The 20,353-nt window shown below is 37.3% G+C and overlaps 2 protein-coding genes across 2 annotated transcripts in view; one reads left to right on the plus strand and one right to left on the minus strand.

The window, feature by feature from the left end:
* Nucleotides 1-366: 366 nt before the first annotated feature.
* On the plus strand, nucleotides 367-1,795 carry LOC129741271 (regucalcin). The gene is made up of 6 exons (XM_055732985.1): nucleotides 367-424; nucleotides 589-657; nucleotides 729-836; nucleotides 899-1,324; nucleotides 1,386-1,524; nucleotides 1,591-1,795. Exons 2-6 carry the CDS (start codon nucleotides 603-605, stop codon nucleotides 1,793-1,795), a joined length of 933 nt encoding a protein of 310 aa, XP_055588960.1. The 5' UTR covers nucleotides 367-424; nucleotides 589-602.
* Nucleotides 1,796-9,749: 7,954 nt separating this feature from the next.
* The window catches only part of LOC129746290 (uricase), a 28,460-nt gene continuing 17,856 nt past the window's right edge, over nucleotides 9,750-20,353 (minus strand). The window contains exons 2-4 of the mRNA XM_055739889.1: nucleotides 10,760-11,085; nucleotides 10,385-10,663; nucleotides 9,750-10,318 (exon numbers count right to left, since the gene is read on the minus strand). Of these exons, the coding sequence (XP_055595864.1) occupies nucleotides 9,828-10,318; nucleotides 10,385-10,663; nucleotides 10,760-10,967 (978 nt within the window). The 5' untranslated portion in view covers nucleotides 10,968-11,085 and the 3' untranslated portion in view covers nucleotides 9,750-9,827. The remainder of the gene's footprint in view (nucleotides 10,319-10,384; nucleotides 10,664-10,759; nucleotides 11,086-20,353) is intronic.

Below are 20,353 nucleotides of genomic sequence, written 5' to 3' on the forward strand. Positions count from 1 at the left end.
ACCTTCTTTTGATCGAACATTTCTGCTAGTGGCCATAACCGTTGAATGGACTCCATTACTAAAATGAGGAATGGAGAAGAAAATTTGAATATTTAGCACAAAGCAAGACGGAATCCAACAGCTCTCATCTTAAAGGGGTTGCACTTTTCATTGAACATCCTATTAAGATTAAGATTCTTACGAACTACATATATTTCCCCGACTAAGGTTTGATTAATGCGTTCCTTTAATAGCGATAATTTCACCATTAGGAGTAATTTGAAAGTTGATAACAATTTCGGAGGATGCTTTATCAATGGCACATTCTGTTCGTGTCTCTAGCCAACAGTTGCTCTTCGAATTTTGTAAATCCGGGTGGTTTAAAAATGATGTAACATGTTCCGGCCGGGCTATTCCTTCAAATTCAGTCGCGTGGTGAAGACGTGTAAGTTTGAAGTTTTCAGTGATCTTTAGAATAAGTGTGGTGGTCGACTTTTGCAGTTCCAACATAAGAAATAGGAAAATCCCGGTTCATGGTTTAGCTCAATTTAGTGCTTTGCTTTTTTTTTTCAATCGTGATAGTAAAAAAGTATTTTGAATAATTTCCAGAAAGCCGATAAATTATGACCTCCTACAAAGTGGAACAAGTTCCTTCACCCCTTAATGTTCTAGGCGAAGGTAGGTTGCTTTTCGTGTTCATTACAGCATTAAAGTTTTGCTGAATTTGCATTTATCGTTTAAATTCTCAGGACCACATTGGTGCATCGAACGCCAAAGTTTGTACTACAACGACATCTACGGCGGAACCATTCACCGATACGATTATGCCCAAAATGTAACCTACACCGCCAAAATTGGTAATACCGTTGAAGATTTTCAAAATGTAAGACCTAAACCTAACCTAACTTTTTATCTCTAGACGGATATCCAGTGATCGGCTTCATCATCCCGGTTAAAAATAGCCACACGGAGTTCATCATCGGAACCGACCGGAAGTTGACGCTGATCGACTGGGATGGCGTATCGGAGAAGGCAAGCTTCGTGAGAACCGTTGGGGAGGTGGAGTTCGATAAGCTCGATAATCGCTTCAACGATGCCAAGGTCGATCCCAAGGGACGCTTCTACGGAGGAACCATGCGGCTGGAGGAGAAAGGCGACATCTTTGAGATGCGGCTGGGCACCTTCTACCGGTACGATGCCAAGAAGAAGGAGTTCGTGTGTTTGAAGAAAAGTATTGGAGTCTCGAATGGCCTATGCTGGAACGAGAAGAAAAACCTGCTGTATTACATCGACTCTTGCGATCTGGATGTTAAGGAGTATCACGTCGATGAGAATGGAGACATCTGTAGGAACACATATTTTAAAGTTTTCTTAACTAAAAATAAAATAATTAATTTCCATTCCAGCGAAAGAACGGGTGGTTATTGACTTCTGCATCAACGGTGAGCGACCCAAGTTTGTCCCCGATGGAATGACCATCGATTCCGAGGGTTTCCTGTACGTTGCTACCTTCGGTGGGCACACCGTTTACAAAGTTGATCCTTCGTAAGTTCCATTCTTGTTTTCTCAAAGGATTCCCTATTAAAAAAAATCACTTATCCTTCGTAATAGCTCCGGAAAAATTGTGTTGGAAATCAAACTGCCCGCCGAACAGGTGACGTCGGCAGCTTTCGGAGGACCGAATCTGGATATTTTGTTCGTAACGACGGCAGCTAAAGAGTTCAAATCACCCCAACCTCCACCGGCCGGAGCACTCTTTAAAGTCACCGGACTAGGCGTTAAAGGAACTCCCATGTACAGTGTTGATCTGAGCTGATTGAAACATTATAATTTTTTTTTAGAAATAAAATGAAGATTCGAAAAATGATTTAAGCTGACGTTAGATTCATTTTTTGAAAGAAAAATAGCTATATTCTACACTTGTATATAATACGGTAGACTGAGCAGGGATGCTATACTCTTCAAAACAGCACAATGTGTTCTGGAAGCACAATGTGAACGCAAGCTTTCTAAAACTGCGCGCACGGTGATAGAATTTCTACTGCTCGCTTTCTTACTGCCGATAATCGAATTTTCTGGGAGGTTTCTCATAATGATGAAAAACACAATGTGCTGATCCACTCTGCTCAATGAGAACACTGGCTTTAGAAATTTGCCAAGCACTCTTCTTCGTTTTATTTTTCTCTTTGATCGAAAAATAATAAAACAGATCATCGTTTGTCCAGTCCAGCACGAAGACGCACCGGCTGCTTGCAAGGAAGAAAATAACTCTTAAACAGGCAACAACACAAACAAAATTCGGTCGGGCTTGGCTGGCGAGCAGCGATGCCACGAAAATCTGTACCATCAGTGTATTTAATTCTGTTACATTAGGCCCCCCTTTTCTGATACCTGCTGTTGCTTGTTTATTGGGAAAGATTTCGCTTTCGTTTGTTGAATTCAGCGTTGTGGTGGTACACATTGTGCAGCTCAATGAGCTGAGGGCAACCGCTGCGTAGCTCAGTGATTTGCTTCGATGTGGCTCATTGATGGGCAGATAGCTCAGGTAGTGTTCGGTTTCGCTCTCTCAATGTGCTATGGAAAAAATATACATTGTGCTCATTGTGTGAGCGAATGACACCCCTGAGATTGAGTCGATTTGGGGTCATTTTTGGATTTCTCAAACCAGGGATGACAACTGTAGTAATGTCATTTAACATTTCTCCGAAGCCTACACACAAAACTTTCGAGGCCGAAATTTAGCAAAATTTTGCTCAAATTTGACCAGCTAAAAATTTAGCAATCAATTTAGCAATTTTTTTCTGCTCAAATTTTAGCAAATTAGAGAAAAATAAGCCGCCGGCATGTTTTACTAAAATTTTAGCAAAAACCAGTGAAAAAAATCCTGCAGAATCTGAAATTTCAATTTTTTATGTTTTTATCTGCAAATTTCGAGGGAATATTCGATTATTTAAAAGATTGCTCGGACGGATAACATCACTTTGAATTTATTTATATTTTTCAAAACACCTTTCACTAACACTTTTCATAAAATGTTTGGATCCTGGAAACGCACCTTCCGGCTAATGAAACCCCAAGCGACCGATCGTCATTCATGCATCGATGATTGTGCCTGATGCAGTGCGTTGAAACTCCAGTTGTCCACTTCCGAACTGTTGTAAAAAACCCGTTAATCTTGTCGGAAATTGAAACCTGGTTGAAAAAAAACAAACAATTTTACAATTCGAATATCGGAAAATCTGTACACTACTTGATCGGCCCTTACCTGTACGCATCCGGAATTGATCTGGCTATCATTTTGCCACCGCTAGGACCACTAGCATCGCGCTTTCAGAACCGCACCTTATCGCGTCAGTTTATTATTTTTCCCCCAACTGGCGGCGGCTGCTGTCTATAAACAAAGCGGCTAGAAAACCTTCGTTTTACTAATATCAAGTAAAATAGCCTTTTTAATTACTAAAAAGAAGCAAAATTTGCTTTTTGCTATCGTGTTAGTAAAATAATCCTTTTTGCTAATCGAAAGTAACAACAAAATTTTGCTAAGTGGAGCCTCGAAAGTTTTGTGTGTAGAGCGGCATTCATCAGTTCGATCACAAACGTCGCAGTCATGCCCTTTTTGGTTTTTGTGAATTTCATCGCTAAGAAATTCACTCCAGAAAATGTCGAACAACATTAGAGATGAATGTCACAACTTGCATCGAGATTGCGATACCTAGTCATGGGAAAAAATGTTAAGTTTCAATAGTTCAAAAATTTAAAAGTTCGAACGTAAAATGTCTATTTTTTTTTAAATCATACAAATTTCAAGAGTCGAGCAAATTATTCAAAAATGTTAAGAAAGTGACCAAAGTGAAGAATAACAAAACCATGTCTAAATTGACTAAAAACTCTCTTAAGTCTTAAAATTCTTAAAAGGCTGAAATGCCAAAAATAACTAAACAGTCTAAAATGTCTAAATGGAGAAAAAAAACCACAGTTGTTGTTGGGCCATGAACAACCTTAAGTGGACGTGGAGCGGCGCTTGGAAAACAACCACCGATGGGACTCATTCCCCTCGTGGAAGTGAGTCTCTCCCAGACAACTTCAGTTGTTGTCTCACCGGTGGAGGCAAGTCCTCGGACTGTACCTGGGCGGGCCAAGGCCGGGTCGATCACTGTCTTCCACGGTGATCGCAAACTCTTTCTAAAGATGGCTCTGAAAAGAGCCGATTGGTTGTGGAATCAGAGCAAGAGCAGGAGCGAAGCAAAAGAGAACTCAGCTTCGTTCAACCGTTGGTAAAAATCGGTTTCAACTGGTTTCTGTCAACTGATAGATGTTCAACGAGCCAATGTTTTGGTCGAAACTAGTCAGGTCGTTGTTCAACGGAGCAAGTTGAAATCAGTCGAAACCAATCCAGCTCGGCAGCAGGATTCGTTTCGACCTGGTAGAAATCGGTCGAAGTCAATTGGAAAGAGACAGGTGATCAACTGTCAATCCATTTCTACTTGTTTCGACCCGTTTCGACTAGAATCCATTGAACAGACTACTCGTTTTACTGCTGGCGTTGATTCATATTTATTTTTCTCTCGGGGACTATTCACATAGGATTGGCACTTCTTCTTCTTATTGAATAAGCACTTGTTCTGTCAAACGACGAGCAACGTCAGCTGTTGCCCTCCTCAGGTGGCCTTGATGCAGCCCACTGCTGGCTGGCTCTCTTCTTGAGCCGTTCTCGGCTCTCCCACGATGATGTTGCTCGCTCGACGGTTGGAATTGAACTCATTCCGCGGGGACGCGACCGCTTGCTTTTATAGCTCTCGCTACTTGGGCGTGGCGCAACGGGTTTTCTCCATTCTCTCGGTTTCTCCCATTCTTCAGTCCGCTTGGTGGACTGAACAGTTGTTCTAATTATTTCAGCTGAATATACCTACCAATCATCAAAACATTTTTTTGCATCCAGCTATAAATATAATAGACTTAACTACAAACTGATGATTGACTTGACGCAAAAAACTATGAATATAATGGATTCATCTGTAATGGTACTGTAAATATGATTAGTTCAACTACAATTGTATGATTGATTTTAGGTATTTAACTATGAATAAAGTCAATTCAACTATATTTTTATGATTGTTACTTAATATTATAGTGTTATTCAAATATTATAGTGTTCGTCCGTTTTATCCAGCAACAGTAAATAAAATATCGTAAATGTGAGACCATTACGTTTCCCTGCAGCGATCGTGGTGCTGTTTTCAGGGCTCAGCCGGCAGTTCATGATATCGGTGGTAAAGCGCAAGCGCTCTCCGGAGATGAGCAAATATTTTCCTCCACCAGTTTTTGGCAGCAGTCGTGTAGTAAGCCGACAGTTCTTGGAATTGGGAAAGGTACAGCTACTCTGGCTGCCCGCGAAATCGACGTGGGTCTCGACGTTCCTCTACGTGATTTAGGATCTCACAGGAAAATAATATCTGTAGGTTAGTAAGTTCGGTAAAGCGAATAATAGATTGATGTCATGATGTTCAGTGAATTTACCCCCCACAAGGTCAATCTTCGCCGGCTGCAGTAATACGGACTTCTAAGGTATTGAGAAACACGTCTTTACGTTTTCGATCATCGTTTATTACAGGGCAACTTATGATACTAGGCTGGTTGCTTTTATACCCTAGTCGTTGTTATTTAGTATTGCCATAGCAACCACAACGTTTAGGATACTTATATACTACGTACATAGTAACTTGAGTTGCTATGCTCCTTATATTCAAAGATCTGTAAATCGCTGACTGCTATGATTTCCAACACCCCCTCTCAGTTATTTGATTCTATTAACCTTAAAGCTACAACCAACGATTTTTAATGTTACTGGATAAAACGCCTGCTTCTGGATGACTGTCGGATTACGGACAGGGGGTGCGACTTAACACCTCATGTACTCCGTCTGCCTGGGCATCCAATTTTGAAACGACGTTTCTTTGACCGTTCAACAACTGTCCAAGTCTGATGATCCTACAACGCCATTTGCGCGCCTTGGATTGCTTACCGCCTTTCAACCTCGGTTGGATGACCATCGACATCGGTACAATGTTCAGGAACCTGTTTGGGATTAACAACAGCAGAAAGAGCTCTATGTGGAAGAAAATCAGAAAACCAACCAGGTCTCCTGCACTCCCGACCACTACCTTTTTGGGTGAGAGTGTGGTTGAGCCTTCCTCGTCGCCGTCGTCTTCTTCCTCATCTTTTCCAGCAGTGCTACTACATCCGGATTCTCGACCATCTTCTTCAGTTTCTTCTTTTACGCTCTCATGTTCCCCCTCTCGCTCGGGAAATTGCGGTGTCATCTCCGGAATAACGATTTTCTCGTCCGCACTTGGGGCCTTGGGTAAACGACTCATCCACCAATAGAAGAGGTTGCCTTTCGCCTTAGCAACACCAATTGTGTCGCCGTCCGTCCTCAAAATTGCACGGTCAGGTTTGAACTCCATGTGCACACCCGCTTTCAGTAGTCTCGCCAACGACAGCACATTGTACTTGAGCTGCTTGACGCACAGCACATTACCGAACGACAACTTGTACTGATTTCTCCCAACGGCCGACACGCCTTTCACGGTACCTTCCTTCGTTGCTATCAGCACCTCACCAACCTTTGCGCTGTGGCCGCCTCTGAAGTGGCTCACGCACGTTGCGAGTTTCGTTGAACAAGCATTTGTCACGGGCCATGTGGCAGCTCGCACCCGAATCGAGAACCCACTCGATCTCGTCTCGATTGCTGAAAACCTTCGCATCAGAAACAAGTGCAAACTCCTTGTTGAATGAAGTTTTCGCAACCTGCACCTCCTTCGCTCGACTCGCCTCGGAACAATTTGGCCGCAAACGCCACCTCGTCCGAACCGTTGAAAATACCCGGTCCGAATTCTCTACCAGAACGCTTCCTCTCCCCTGCTAAAAGTCGTGCTTTTACGGTATCAAGCCTTATTTGCTGATCGTCCAAATTTGCCATCGCCGTGGTTACGACGTCGTAGCTGGGTGGCAACGATATGAAAAGCTGACTCCCCATGTCAAGCTCAGTCACCGTGGCACCGGCATCCTTCAGCTGTCTCACCAGCTCATCGAACCGACGAAAATGTTCCGCCAGCAATGTCCCTTCTTCCATCTGTAGCATAGCCAAGGACCGTCGAATGTACATCTGGGAGGCAAAACCTTTTTTAGCGAAGGTACGTCCACATCTCCTTGTCGCGCTCGTACATTAAATGGCTTTTCGCAATAAACGCCACCAGGAGTGCTTTCGCCTTTTCGTCCCTCTCGAAAAACGTTGCATTCGCTGCCGCTTCTCTGGGGGATCCGCCGTGATGGTGTCCTTCACTCCATGCGCCGAAAGTTGAGTCTCCACTCGAAACCTCCACGTGTCGTAGTTCTCACCAGCGATGCCTGAACGATGCCAACTTTCTTCGGACTGCTCATCTTGAACCGGAAACTTCACAGACTTCGAGAACTTTTTAACTTTACTGCACTCCTTGGTATGGCGTGACTGGGCCCATAACCTATTGAGAAACACGTCTTTACGTTTTCGACTATCGTCTATTGCAGGACAACTTATGATACTAGGCTGGTTGCTTTTATACCCTAGTCGTTGTTATTTAGTATTGCCGAAGCAACCACAACCTTGTATACGAATACAGACCCCATTCGATTTTGGCAACATTCGATTTTGGCAACATCCGAGCAAAAACCGTTCGTTTTTGGCAACATCCAAAAAAGACGTTTTTTTTGCCATTTTTTTATTTTTTTATTTTCATTTCAAATTAATCAGAATCAATGTTAAACGTAATATTAGCATTAAATTTTTCAATTCGGCTTAATTATAATAGTTTTAAACAGTAAAATCATGAATTTGTCCATGTTTTACTGCTTAAAACTAATATAATTGAGCTAAATTGAAAAAAATTATGCTAATATAAAGTTCTACATCAATTTTGACTTATTTCAAATAAAAATTAAAAATAAAAAAGTGTTAAAAAAACCGTTCGATTTTGGCAACATTAAATTTACGGGCGTGTTGCCAAAAACGAACGGGGTCTGTAGCTGTAAATCGCTGACTATTATGATTTCCAACATAAGGACGTCTTTCGGGACCGTTTAGTTAAGACGTACAATTCTCTGGGCAACCATGCATCAAGATGCAAAAAGAACCGCAGCGGAGGAACCAGGACGTAGATATCGGGATTTCCGGTCAGCTTTTATAGCAACGTGGCGCCTAAAACGAATGATGCAGATGCAAAATGCAGAAATAATAAATTTAAAAAAAATATACGTAGCCATAAAATTATTCTGAAGAAAAACATCATAATTATGATATGATGAGATATGATAACTTCCAAAATAAACAGAATTTAAATTGAGAATGTTTATAGTTTATCTCATTGAATAAATCATAGAAATAAAATTAAGTCCATCATAATAATAATTAAATCAATAATTTTATCATAGTTGAATTTATCATATTTACAATCAAATCAATTGATTATAATGTTGATGGCATGTTCGGCGGAATGGAAACTAGATAGACAGGCATTAGTGCGCCACTTGATCATACACCCACAGTTTTAAAAACGAACACAAACATATAGGATCTCAGTGAAACCTCATGTTTCTTTGAAGAGATCTAAATTCTACTTAACACTAAAGCGTACATCTTTCAAGGATATAATGGCGCTATCCTCTAGGCCACGGTCGGCGGCAGTTGAATGTATTATTGTTGAATAGACGAAATAAATCAGATTGTCTATTATATGTATTGTTGAAATTTTGATAATTATAGTTGGTTGAGAATCAATCAGATATATGTTTGAATGTATGTGGAATATTGTTGGAAATACCATACTTTTTCTCCGTGTCTCAAAAGTCTCAAAAACCTAAAAAGTATAAGAAGTCTAGATTCTAGAAAGTCTACAAGTCTACAGAAACTAATCTAGAATCTCTGAAAATGGAAAAAGTTTCAAAAGTCTTAGAAGTCTCAAAAATAAAAAAATAGTCTGAAAAGGCTAAAAACTTTAAAAAGTTTAAAACAGTCTAAAAAGTCAAAATCTAGAAAATCCAATATTCGATTACAGTAAAAAATCCAAAAAACCTATGAGTTGTATAAAAAAAGGTTAACACGAGCATCTATGACTGACTCAAACAATTGATTTTGAAAATGATTGCTCACAATTGCAGTTTGAATTCTAGAAATAAGTGGCTCAATTCTTTTTAATCATAAGCAGGCTCAGTTCCACAAAAGAAACAAAAATAATGTTGATTTTTTCCCATACAAGCATAAAAGTTCAAATTAACTCATGTAAACGTTATCTTAAATAAATCAGCAAAAATCATGGATGAGTTTAGAACCAAAACGAAACTTTTTAGACTCCGGAGATTGAGAAATTCAAAAATGACCCCAAATCGACTCAGTCTATTGGGCACACGCTGCGAAAAGATGAAAACGAGATTTGCAGAAAGGTGCTTGAATGGAATCCAGAAGGACATCGAAGAAGAGGCAAACGCAGAAACTCGTGGCGGCGAAGCCTAGCCGCCGAAATCCGAACTGTCGACGAGAACCTTGACTAAGACCAAATAAAGACGCTGGCTCCTGATTGTCAACAGTGGAGGTCTTTTATCCCGGCCCTATGAGCCGGATAATCGACGTGGGACCATCAAGTAAGTAAGTTTTAAAGGATCTGTTGAACACGGAATTTAAAGAAAATAAATTAGAAATTCTTATAGAAACTAAATGCAATAAAAAAAAACGAAACAAATTTACTCTTTATAATAAAATATAATCTCTCGTCTTAATACATATAATTTCGAAACATTGACCCTTCACCAATCACTATTCAGAGTTTACTCTTCGTCACCGATTTCCTGTCCAGCTGGGCGTAGATAACCCCAGCCGGTTTATCCACCGGCAAAAATACGGTTTCCTCCTTCAGCTGCCCCACAACTTTCGGGAACTTTCCGAAATCAAAGTTGAAATAGTGCTTGTTCGGCATCGTCATCTCGATACAGGAAATCTCCGGAATGCTATCCAGTACTAATTGCTCCGCCAGATATAGGGTGTTCTGGACACTTGGCGAGAAGATACCCTTTTCTGGATCTCCAGCGAACGTGTTCAGGATGCTTTGCTTGACCTTGTTCCAGGCAAAGTCGAAATCCACATTGTTGACTGTGGAATACTGCCAGGACGACTGAACGATGGTACTAAAGATCCGATCGTGCTGATCCGGCAGGGAACGATACTCATCGTTGACGAAGTTTACAAATGCCGACTGGGTGGTTTTCAGAACACGGAGCTCCCGAAGGCCGCTAATCACCGTTGGAGTTGGTTCTGAAAAAAAATTAAAATTTGTCTTTACCTCTGAGTAAATTGTTTTTCGAAAAAAATCCAACAGACCTCCTCGCTTCTGCCGGACATCGCAGTATCGCACCGCAGTCGGAGTAAAAACGAAAGCATGGTTATGAAGATCCTGATAAGGACCCCGACCAAATGCCATCCTGGACCAGGGATACTCGTCAATGTGGATCGAAACCTCGGTCACGTGCGAATACTTGGACAGAAAATGTTGGCACAACAGAATGCCAAACTCTTCCGGCGTTTTAAGACCATGCTTCCGGGCCAGCAGATAAACGGTGTTCTTCTGGGAATCCGTTGCCACGATGTCGCTGTTGTCTCCTGGAGATTAAAATTAAAATTTTAAAGTTAAAGTTGGATTTAAACTATTTTAATTTTCATGGTGAAATTTTAGGAAATTTCGAGGATGAAACAAACCTTGCAAATAATCCTTCTGACTTGAAAGCTTCAATTTCGTTCCGACCTCAAACTCCTTAATACTGTGCACCAGCCCATTTCGAACTACGTGCAGCACCTTGACCGCGTCCTTGCCGTAGCCATAGTTGCTGATTCGATAAGGTCCGGGAATGTCATTTGCCGCGTCCTCCTGGCGTGCCTCGTCACCGATCAGCTTTCGGGACATCATCTTCGGTTATCGGTTGTGATTTAACTTCTTCCTGTATATTTAAGGTACTTCAACTTGTGAAGTTATAGCTGATCCTAATTGTCCTTGGTTATCCGTGGTGATCTAGAGGATTTGAAATCTGAAAATATATGTATTAAAATTATATCAAATTAATTTAAATTTCAATTTGGAAATTATCTAATTCAGCTAAGTATTTTTCAAAGATTTAAATATTAAATAAGAAAATTGAGAGAATTGAGAGAGGGACTAAAGTATTTATTTCTATTTACAGTATCTCTGAATAGTTTGTGATATTTGCATATTTTGATGTGAATAGATTCTGGGAAATGTCCTTTATCTAAGATAAGGTGGCCAGAACTTTTCAGCACGTATCCGGGCCGGACAAATCCGTAAAATTTTATATAAAATCTTGCAAAATGCGGGCATTTGGTTTTTAAATTGACGACCAAAAATACGAGCAATATCCGGGCAAATTTTGTCAAAACCCAGAAACTACTCTACAAAAATAAATGAAAAAATGTTTTCATCAAACCTTATCGACAGGTTTTAGTTAGTATTTTAGGCTTCCAAAAAACCTTTCAAGGTTCAAGGAGCTAGAACGTGTTCTCGCTGATAAGTTTGTTAAGTATAGTGGCCCAAATAAGCAGATTGCTATATGAAGTTTACATGCAAAATTTAAGTCCGATAGCACAAGAAGGGATCGCACAACGAGCCTCAAGCTTGTTAAGAAGTTTGAGATATTTTGTTCGGGTAGCTATTTTTTCATAAATAACTGTTAAACGGGGCATCATGCAACAGCAGGGTTAGATGCTTCATTTGTATACCACAACACTTTTGTAATTTTTATTTAAATTTAATGTAATAAAGTTATCATTTATTGATAACAAAATGATGATGTCTGAGTTTCTTACGTTTTACATGAACATTGAATTGAACTTAGAGTAATAATGAAAACGTTGTTAAGATTAAAAAATAGTCTAAAATTGCCGCACAGTCACTCCATGAGCCAGCCAGCAGCTGTGAAGCAATCAAACATGTACTTAACTTGAACGCAATTCTGAATCGTCACACGCAAAGTAATTCCTCCCAGGGAGCCCTCTTTGGGAGCAGCGCTGAGCCTCTGAGGGAGCAAAGAGTGACTGGCGCTCTCAGCGATTGTGGCGGTAGGAGTAGCGAGAAAGAGTTTTTATCAACTGCCAAGAGTTTGTGAGTTCCTCCTCTATAAGTGGTACTGCTCTGCCTCTTTTGAGTCGCGCCTCGGGATCCGTCCGAAGCCTGATTGTTACTTGGCAAAACGTAAAATTGTAGTTTTTTTTTCTTTAGGATACAATTACTCTAATTATTTTATTCCTAACACTTTGAAAAGCAAAATCAATTAAAGTGAGTTGGAATAGCAGCCAAAATCAGTAGCTACACATCATCAAAAGAATTTCGAAGTCCGTTAGTGAAGTACCGTAAACTGGGGGAACTTTGATCAGCGGGGTAACTTTGATCAACTTGAAATTTTTGCAGATAATCATCATTAACTAAGTATAAAGATAAAATATCTGAAAACTATTAACTACGTTCAAAAGCCTGTAAATTGAGTTATAAATAAGCTAAATTTGGTTTTCATTAGGAGATTTTTGATATTACTAAAAGTATAATTTTTAAATCTTAAAATATCTGATTTTTTTAAGGCTCACAAACAAATATTTCTCCTGATCAAATTTGAGAATTTAGGAGCAAATGGGCTGTTTTATGTGTAAATTCAACTTTGTTTCATGGTTTAGGTCAAGTTTAAGTGTTATTTTTATGGTCATTTAATGATAATTTTTGGATATTGAAAAAAATGGTCATTTTCCATGAAAAAGCCGCATAGTTAAAATGGCTAAAAACCCTATACAATGGATAAGTTTGAAGAAAAAAAAAACATGGGAACAGTACGAGGGCTTAGGGAATTGCATGAAGGTAAAATTTTATTTGTTTTTGAGGCCAAAGAATATTGAGAAATGTTTATAAATTTTGCCCCTAAATGTATGCAGTAACATTGTCCATCTTTAGAATATATTTGTTTTTGGAAGAAAACTTTGAAAAATTCAATTCAGTCTAAAGAAAAAAATACTGTTATCGATGTTTTGAGCCTTCTGTGCAAAATGGCATCAAAACAATAAATTTGAAGATGTTGAGATACATAAAAACCATAGTGATCAAAGTTACCCCGAAACTCGAAATCGGGTTTCGTAGCAAACATTTAATTATAAAAACCAATGTCGTTAGAATTTACTGCAATCAATGATCATGTTTAATACTCCTCACCTCAGTAAGGGTTTTAAAGCTTTTAGTTATTATGAAAAAGCAACCCTTTCCAAAATATTCAAAAATGAATGAAAAAAGTGATCAAAGTTCCCCCAGTTTACGGTAATTAGTTTCGTTTCAAGCAAAAAAAAAAAAAGTTGAATGATGAAAAGTATGCTTAACAGAAATTCTTTCAATTTATCCTTCCTATTAATGAAAAAAATTATTAGTTCTCGATAAAAGCAATACATAACTGAAATCCTGTGATTCGACCCAAAAGGTTTTTGATGATTATGTGTGTTACTTTTTCCAGAAATTTAAAAGGAACGTTATAACAAACATCGATAAATTGAGTTATTTTTCTTATAATTCGTATTCCACATTACCATAGTCATATAGCTTTAGAAATCCTTTCCCAATGAATCTAATAAGGTTAATAATTCTAAAAATCTGAAAAAAAAAATCTAGAAACAAAAATATTGTTTTGAAGAAAGTTGCTTAAAATATTTGAAATTGAACATTTTTATGTGATTCCCACTTCCGTACTCAACATTTCAATGCAATGATCCAATACAGAACTTGAATTTGGAAAACGGGGTATAAAAAAAAACTTAAGAAAACGGGATTTTTACCGTTTGTAGGAAAAAATCTTGGCTTTGAGGACAAGTTTTAATTGTGGAAAAAATCTCTGAAAGTCAAATAGCGATTCAACGTCCAACGCTAAGAAGACAGTAATTTCTTTATATATTTTTAACACTCTTAGTTATCACTGTGGTGAGCTCCAGAAGATTTTTTAATGGAAGTGCTGACGAAGAGTATCATCGGTTTTAACAAGACAATTGTAAGAACGTATGTTCGCCAAAAAGTTTCATTCAAAAAATTTAGAGAATTTGAAAATGACAAAAATTTAGTGATATACCTTTTCAATATCGGGTATTTAAAAAGTCATGTTGAATTTCTGCTTTTAAACACGTGAATTCGATTTATCTTTCCTCATTCAGATTGGTTTTTGCCAATAATTTGAAAAAAATGTTATTTTAACACATTAGGGATCGCGAAGAAATCAAAGCACGAAATCACCAAAATTTAGAATCTACAATCTCAGAAATTGCTGGACCAAATTCTTCAAATTTAGTATTTTTGAGTTATCGAAAGTGCTGTTCACAATTATTTTGTATGAAGTTTCTTCATAACATTTCACATTTAAATTGGTCCGTTGGTCTTGTACATGCTAATTTATTGCATACCCAAAGGCGCATTTTTTACACTTAGTCTATGTTAGAATCGGCATAAAATCAAAGTCAATCATGATTTTAACTTACTTTTCGCACAAAACGTTTCAAAGCATGTAGATCCAACAATCCATATTATTGTTTATACTTTGACACGACGTAGTCAAATTCTATAGCTAGGAAAAATTTTGAAACGGACCAATTTTTGATAAATTATCAAATTGATAGCCTCAGAGATCCTAGTTCTATAAGTTTTCCGATCTTAAAGTCATGGACAGTTTGATCCAATAGTTATAACCATTCAGAATTGATTTTTTGAGAAAAAAATTATTTTAAGTTTGGTAGAAGAGATGAAATTTTAACTAGTCTAGGGTAAAGACGATGTGTGAAACAAACGATAGGAATTGAAAAATGTGAACATATTTTACTTTTCGAATGAGTTGAAATATTTCAGTTATTTATGGAGTAATTTCACAAAAATTTAATAAAAATGTAGCTTTGAAGCAATCTTAATTTGGGTCCAATGGTTGAAGTGTATTATACTTGTTTAAAAAAATAGAAAATTTTCATCAAGGTTAAAGTATTTCGTAGAACGAAAGTTATTTGTATTCTTAAAACTTATGGAAACTACCATCTAATTTCCAATAACATAAACAACCATTCAAATTTAAGAGTTTTTCAATAAAGTTTGTTTCTTGTAGCTTTGCTTTTTTGTTTTTTTTTCATTTTTGATAATTTTTGAATATATTTTTTATGTTTTATAATTTTTGAAACTTTGTGTAACTCGCTTGATGAAAATTCCAGAAAAAGAAAAAAAAGATTGTTTAATTCCTCATTTAATAGTGTTAGAAATCTCGAAACGAACAATGATATCTTTAAATGAGAAGGTTTCAACCAAAATAACTTTTATTTTCGTTTTTGGATCCTGTTTTGGAAAGAATTTATTGCGTGTGTTGATAGATATATATGAAGATTGATGTACTTTACACTTTTCCGAAAGTAAAAAAAATCATACCAGTCAGCAAACATGAAATCGTATCAGAAATGATAATTTAAGCCGTTTAAAATGGTGTTGCGAATCGCAATTGCTACTGTATAGTGAAAAGGTCGTATAAAATGTTGTCTGAAGTCAGTTTAAATCGACTTTGATAGAACGTCCGCCAAGTTTGTTAATTTTTAAATGATTTTGCTCCCGGGCAGGCTTCAGGTGAGAAAACCATCATGTCATGTTCTCTCATACAAATGTTGCTTAAACACTTTACAGAAGCAATGATAACAAGGGTCTACTAAATACATTTTTCCGAGATGCCTAAAATTGAAGACCTGGTTCTGACTAATTTGGGGGTTCTCGTTTTTTAGATGAAAGTTTAAACTTTAGAAACAATAAAACAATCCATATAAAAATATTGCAGACCTAAATTCCAAACAACTTTTTCATTTTGTAATTAATTTTCCAAATTTGGAAGATTATAATTTTCTGAAACTACAAAATCTAGGAAACATTTTGAAACTTTGATTGTTTGGAGGATAACAAGTTGATTCAAATTAGTGATTGTTTTTTATATAGGTGTTATAGTTTATTATTAACTCATAATTATTTTCACTATAAACTGATGAATTTTAGCATTTACAAGCGCCAATTCAGAACTAACCTAACAAATCATTGGAATCAATTAAAATGTTTGCTGTATAAGTTTTAGTCAGTATTTAAAAACTTCTAGACAGCAGATTACATTTTTTTAACAGATGAAAACATTAATTTAAGCTCCAGGACTCAAACCAAATTTTTTTCACCTTTTGTATTAATTGTGGTTATAATTCCTACAGTCACATTTTATATGATTATACTCAAACTAAAATACAGTGAAAACCCGATTTTATCACCCCCATGATGAATTTTAGAGTGATAAATCGGCAAGAGTGATAAAATCGGGAGATTTTGAAAAAATGATTTTAATCCGTCATAATCTAATAAATTACTATAAAAATCGTATATTATTGTGTAGCATCATAATCCACGGGAAACCACCCATCGAGTTATGCCGCCTACAAACCGCATCACTAGACCATCGCGTCTTGACTGACTCACTCACTTTCAGCGGCACTCAAGCTGCTCGACTTGGCTAGCTGGTGAGTGGTGAGGTAATGTGCAATCGTACTCACTTACACATTCATCCATCCCATATGTACTCCACACATCCTCCTTCTTCTCGGGAAAAAAAAATTGGAAGACAAAATCAGATAAATCCTGAATCCCTAAGCTGCAATGAAAATGAAAAATTTTCGACCTAGTTGATAAGTAGAAAATAATTGAATAGGGAGGGAAATGAGAAATTGTACAATAATACTCCATTTTTCTGTAAATCGAATCTGTTTTTATTCAATCTCCTGACATAATTCAAATGGTGCTATAAAATGGAGTTCTAACGGGAAACTCAACATAACAATTCTAGGAATAGATTCTAAACCATCAGAAATAAAACTATCCCTTTTGTTTAGGGATTTCTCATCATTAGTCCAATCGTTTGCATTAATCCGCCCGAGTTTCTACTGTCTCATCAAATTATTTAAACGCCGGATTTTCCATTTTGTGAATTTCAAAATCCGCCTAAAATGGCGTAAATTAATTCAGCGGAGTCTGATTCCGAATGCATCCTGATAGATTCTTTTCGATCTACAATTATACGTTTTATGATAAAAAGGGAGTGAATTATTACACGTATTGTCATCCTTGTTAAGCTTTCTGGATCACCAACCATACTGTAACAGGATACCGAAACAAGATACCATGCGTCCGTAGTGGTGTGGTGACCGCTAAATTTTTTCCCCTTTTTAATTTGTAGCTCACGCACGACCAGGGAATGACCGTTACTTTTCCCAGTTAGCTATTGCTGTAGTCGTGTTACCTGCACTCACGCTCTTTCAATAAATAACTCACAATACAAACACTACAATAATTAACGCAACTCTTGACTTCCCGCGCATTTTGCAGACACGAATACATTCCCGTAACATCGAATGCTTATCAAATATTGAGGCAAGCTCTAGAGTGATGCCAAACCTAATTTTCTAACTCGTTTGTTGAAATTCTGTTATAATTCAGGTTTAGCATAGCAGTTATTTTTTTCGCGCGCCCTATTCCCGTCTATCGTTTATGTTCACGTAGTGGCTTTTGAATACCTAAAATCTCATTCTAAAATTTCACCTGAAGTCCAACCAACCATTTCGAAATTTCAAGAGCCGTTATTCATATGAATAATGTAAGATAATCAGTCACAGTTACCACTTTAACATATAAGCATAATTTTCCAGATCGTTTCCTATTTGAAAGCACCTGATATTTCATACATAGCCTGATTTTGAAATACTATTCTTTTTAATTAAATGTATGCTTCTTTTTAAGTACAAAGTTACGTTTTTTTGAAGATTCAGTTGTTTTTTTATACGTTTCAATTAATTATTTAATGAAACAATTCTCAACAAGTCTATAGATTTGATCGATGAATAATCTGGCAATGCTTGTTCATGGTTCTAGTTATAACATTTCTTTTTTCAACGAGGTTCTATCCACGTGTACAATCTACTGTGATAAATTCGAAAAGGTGCAATGCATACAAGTGAAAGGTTCTCTAATGGGATGTGTGGCACCAGAATGGCCAGTTTTGCCTGAATATTTTATTCATCCTCGGCTGACTTTTTTCTATTTTTACTCTTATCAGTTATCAAACTAAACTATACTAAACATAAATCTTAAAACTTTAACCAACTAATATTTTTCCAGATTCTATCAAACTCGCCTTTTTGTGTTCTCAGTGCGCTTCCATTCCAACGCTTTTATAAACAATATCTTCCCGACTCGTTATCTATCACTCTTTTAAACGAACAGATTCTTCACTAAAAATTTATCCTCAAAAATCCACGATTAAAGTGCAAACTTCAGCAAACTCATAAAGCAATTATTGCGACTAGCTTTTCTTTAATGCTAAGATTGAGTAGTCCTTTCAACACACTTTTGTTTGCAATAAGCTATTTTCCCTTCCGAGAGGAGTGTTCGTTCCAACACACTTAATTTTAAGCTGTACTGCCGACTGGCTTTTCTTTAGTACATAGAATAAGTGCTCCTCCTAACACACTTTTCTTAACAAAGCAGTTTCATCATTCTCTAGTGTAGTTCTCTCAACACATCCGAATGTTTAGCTGTTCCCCCGACTCGCTGTTTTTTCTTCCTTAAAATAAGTGGTCCTCCCAACACACTTTCTATCGATGTAGTACAAGCTATTAACTTTTTTAAAAAGAGTGGTCCTCCCAACACACTCACATTCTAGCTGTCCTCCCGACTCGCTATTATTTCATACTTAGAGTAAGTGGTCCTCCCAACACACTTACATTCTAGCTGTCCTCCCGACTCGCTATTATTTCATACTTAGAGTAAGTGGTCCTCCCAACACACTTACATTAACAATCAGCAGTTCCATCATTCTCTAGAGTGGTCCTCCCAACACACTCAATTTTAAGCTGTCCTCCCGACGCGCTTTTAAATATTCTATGCGGTCCTCCCAACACGCATCTTTCATAAGGCTTTCGAATTTTTCCATCTGCGTAAACTTTCATAGCTCACATAATTTTCACACTGAAATGATTTTTTTTTAAATTACGATTCTCTGTGAATTTCACCATTCTGTACCAATTAGCAAATTCTCACCTAATTTTCACTCTCATCTTCTATCATTCACATCTGCCTACTTGGCAACACTTGTCACTTTTCGGTTTCTTTGCTATTCTAAAGGCCTGTTTTTTTTCCACGCTCACATTTTCCAGCCAATTCTTTTGGATGGGTGGTTTCCCTACTAGGTTCGCAATTTCCTAAAATTAGAATCACCTGTCGGTCGCCAAATGTGTAGCATCATAATCCACGGGAAACCACCCATCGAGTTATGCCGCCTACAAACCGCATCACTAGACCATCGCGTCTTGACTGACTCACTCACTTTCAGCGGCACTCAAGCTGCTCGACTTGGCTAGCTGGTGAGTGGTGAGGTAATGTGCAATCGTACTCACTTACACATTCATCCATCCCATATGTACTCCACACAATTATCCCAATAAAACAGTGTAGAGGTTTTGTAGTAGATACATATTCCCTTTTTTGACATATTACTAGTAATAGGTCCTTTTTATATCAAAACATCATACAATATTATTTTTACGTTTCTATAAACACCTTGTTAAGATCGGTTAAATTCAGATCAGAAAAATTAAATAATCTTAAATGGTTCAAATCCTAATGATCTTATTATTTCTTTTGGTTATAATTTACTAAAGATTAGATTCAAAGCTTCCGTTTAAATCAAAATCATAAAAAAAATTAAGGTGCCCGTCACGTATTTCGCCTCTTAAAAATGCCTGGATGACTCGAATGATTTTCCAAAACTGGTTCCTCCAGGACTTCGTACCAGCAGTACGCAAATTTTCAGCCGAAATGTCTTTTCTTCCTAAAGCTGTGTTTTTACTGGATAATTGCTCAGCACATCATATGAATGATGAGCTAAAAAGCGATAATGGTTTGATAACTGTTTTTTATGCCTCCAAATGGAAGAAAATTGGAATTATTTTTAATATGAATGATTCATGTGAAACATTAATGACGTTGAAGCTGTACATATGTTGGACAACATAGTTGATTGGGCTGATGCTTCAGATCTCTCTATAGATGATGTCATCTTCTTGCGACGTATCAGAGAAATTGCTTTGAAGAAAGCGCAAACAAATAAAACACAGCTTTAAGATTACTTGAATATGTTATGTTATACCATTATATTTAGTTATAACTGTATTCAACAACTTTGATTTAGTTAAAATAGTAACAACAAAAAACCT

Source organism: Uranotaenia lowii, chromosome 2, assembly GCF_029784155.1.
Source record: "Uranotaenia lowii strain MFRU-FL chromosome 2, ASM2978415v1, whole genome shotgun sequence".
Classification (NCBI taxonomy): Eukaryota; Metazoa; Arthropoda; class Insecta; order Diptera; family Culicidae; genus Uranotaenia; species Uranotaenia lowii.